We start from the raw sequence: 3206 nt of genomic DNA on the forward strand, positions 1-3206 counted from the left end.
TCCAGGACGGATGTGAGGAGGAATTACGATGATTTCATCGAGCTGACAGCGGTTGAGGAGGCGGTGGCTCATCACCTGTGATGCTAACTTCAAACATGAAGCGGACATTTTGTTTCTGGAACCATCCGCTGCTCCTCTGGACTTTAGTGGGTAAGCTAAGATTAGCCTCTCTGCTAACGGTCCCCCATTAATAATAATAATATATAATAATAAACTTTATTTATACAGCACCTTTCATACTTAAAATGCAACTCAAAGCTCTTTACAATAAAGTAAAAGACCTAAAATAAGATGGATCAGTAAGAACAGGCACTAAAACAAAGAGTCAGGATAAAAGCATAAAACTAGCAAAAGATATAAAAAGTCAATGGTGTTTAAAATATGGATAAATTAATTAATAGTAGAAACCATAGAAATAGCTCTTGAGTTGTTTATATTGTCACAACAACAGAAAGCTGCTTCCCCAAGCCTTTTGTAGTTCATGGTCACTAATGGTCTCTTCAGTCTGACTCTGCTGCTGCTCCGGATTCATTCAGACAGAATTACAGCTTCATTTTAGCAAGACAAGTATTTTCTGCTTGTGCCTCACATTAGATCGACCTATCAGCTGTCATCGTATGATATAAATGATCCTGATGATGTCATGGAGCATGAAAAAGTTTTGGGGTATATTTACAGTCCATGCATCACCCCTCCAACGCATCATTTGTAAAGTTTGTGATGAGTTTAAGTGACACTCTGAGTTGGTAATGAGTTGTCAGAACAGTAGTTTAACTCTTTTGAGCCAACAATTCCACCAGCCTACCTCATAGCATCTGCACCCTGCCAACAGGAACAGGGCTTTTAGTGATGGAGTGACATTAAACCACATCACTGTGTACTGGCAGCGCAGAAATAAACAGCAGTGTGTGACAGGTTTGCCCTGTTAATAACGAGCTCTCCTGTTGTGATGCTTTCTCTGCTCAGCTTGAATTGTTCTTTGAAATGAGTCTCATAGCTTTGGGCGCTGTTTGCATATCCGTAACCAATGAGGGTCAAAGACAGACGGTCCTGTCTCTGCTGATACCAGAGCATATATTTAAGGCTATTATCATTGTGACTGCAGTCGATCTGGACCACAGTGTTCTCCTTCACTATCTGGGGAGGAGACTGTTGAAAAGTAACAGCGCTCACCTGACCTGTGGGGAAAAAAAGCAGATTTATAAAATGTTATTGATTCTGAGCAAAAAAACAAATATCAGAGTTTCATAGACGAAAAAGAAAAATAGAAAATGAGTATTCATGAAATTTAAGACAAAATTCTACATCTTACAATAAAAACCGATGAAGAGCAAAACAAATGTTTGCACAGGTGAAGGCATCGTGAAGAACTGATGTGAGGAAAGCGCTGCTCTGAGAAGAATAAGGCTGTGGTGTGTGTGTGTTGTGTGTGTGTGTGTGTGTGTGTGTGTGTGTGTGTGTGTGTGTGTTGTGTGTGTGTGTGTGTGTGTCGGTAATTCATCACCACATCCTCACGACAGCAGCTGTAATTCATGTGCTGTGCCTCCATCTGTTGGTTGACTCTCTTCCTCATTCACCTGCCACACTCAGACGTGTACAGCCAGGATCTTGGTCTCAGTGACCAGAACCATCCGGATTCCTGATCCGACTCCATCGATTAGAAACTAAATTAACGTGATTGTCAGTTTGTGTGTGAAGAAAAGTGATGAAGTGATCCCATGATATGAAACTGTAACCGTCCAAAGAGTGGAAGAAATACTGTAATATTAACTTTAGGTCATAGCGCCCACCCCTACCCCCTGTCACTGCAACAGGTCACTTGACTCAAAATATAAAGAGGAATAAAAGTATTGTATTAGACATTGTTTTGCTAAAACTTTAGGGATATTTTGGGGCATTTATATTTTACTGTTTAATTATAAACTTTATTAGAAAACAAATACAAGCAAATATAAAGAACATGTATTAACAAAACAACTTAATTGTTTCTTGTGTGTTTTCTGGAGTCTGATCCGCTGTGTTTCTCTCAGCTCTGAATCTGTGTTGTGGTTTTTCGTGCTGTTATCTGCTGCATCGTTTATGGAGGTTTTTGAACGACGGCTCTCTCTGTCTTTATTACTGTGTATTCTTGCTGCTCCAAAATATTCTCCGCTGTCCTCAGGGTGCTTCAGGTTCTTGATTTGAAGAAAAGCTGTTTTCTCTCCATTTCCACTCACATTGAAGCGACTCGGAAAATTTGGCTCAATATTGGGTGAATCATAAGAAACATAGCCGATCAGCTTCAGGGAACTGTCTCCTGCTGAGCGCTGGTACCAGAGAATCGTGTCATAGTTCGGGATTTGATGTGTTAATCTCATGTTGACTTCACCATTTGGTTTCATCAACAGGTCGGCTGGAGTCTGAAACACTGGTTTTTCATTACTGAGGTAAACACCTGTAAAGAGAGAATTCAGGCTCTAACTTCTTGTTACTAGTGGTTAAAAACATTTAGTGCACTTGGAATAAATTCCAGGGAAAGCAACAGTAAGAAATATGCAATCAATGAAAGTGAACATAAATATTACATCTCAGTTCCTCACTACTGGGACCTATGAAGATTAATTTAGAAAGGAAACTGTAAAAGTGGCTTAATGAAGGAATGATACCCTTAATCCAGAACACAGTGATGATGGATGTGATGAGACGAGGTGGCGTCATGTTGAATATGAAGAACCAGCTCCAGACTCTGCTGTGTTTTGTGGATCAGAGGGAGGGACAGGAAGTGATGTGGAGAAATCAGAATGACACAGAGGTAACTTTATTTCATTGAGGAAATACAGCACAACTTAACACTGTTACCTCCACAAAAGAGGTTATGTTTTCACTGCTGTCAGCTGGTTGGTTGGTTTGGCAGCAAAATTAAGTAAAGTTCTTCATTGCTTTCTTTAATATTGTGAGATGGGTCATATTTTGAGAGATGACACTGCAACATTAGGTTGTTTAGAGATTATAAATGTACGTTTGAATACATTTTGGATTAATTGCTCCCTCGTTCCATTCAAGTAGGAATGTTTTCCTCCATGCTGTTATTTGCAGAATCGAAGTAATGATGTAAAACTCCCATGAGAGACACGTTGACTGCAGGTGGCTGCTGAAGGTGTTTTTTCAAACCACAGTTGATAAAGAACAGCGTTTAGTTTTTGTGTTGTTCAAAGCAGATCTACCTC

At 39.8% G+C, this 3206-nt stretch overlaps 1 gene segment (V, D, J or C); it reads right to left on the reverse strand.

Annotated features, from left to right (window-relative positions):
- Window positions 1-2000: 2000 nt before the first annotated feature.
- On the reverse strand, window positions 2001-2697 carry LOC117756499 (the record flags this gene model as incomplete). The annotated part of the segment is given in 2 exon segments: window positions 2001-2434; window positions 2646-2697. Coding segments are annotated over 2 exon segments (486 nt in total), but the record flags the coding sequence as incomplete, so codon positions are not given.
- Window positions 2698-3206: the final 509 nt, after the last annotated feature.

The sequence above is a fragment of the Hippoglossus hippoglossus genome, chromosome 22, assembly GCF_009819705.1.
Source record: "Hippoglossus hippoglossus isolate fHipHip1 chromosome 22, fHipHip1.pri, whole genome shotgun sequence".
NCBI classification, from domain to species: Eukaryota; Metazoa; Chordata; class Actinopteri; order Pleuronectiformes; family Pleuronectidae; genus Hippoglossus; species Hippoglossus hippoglossus.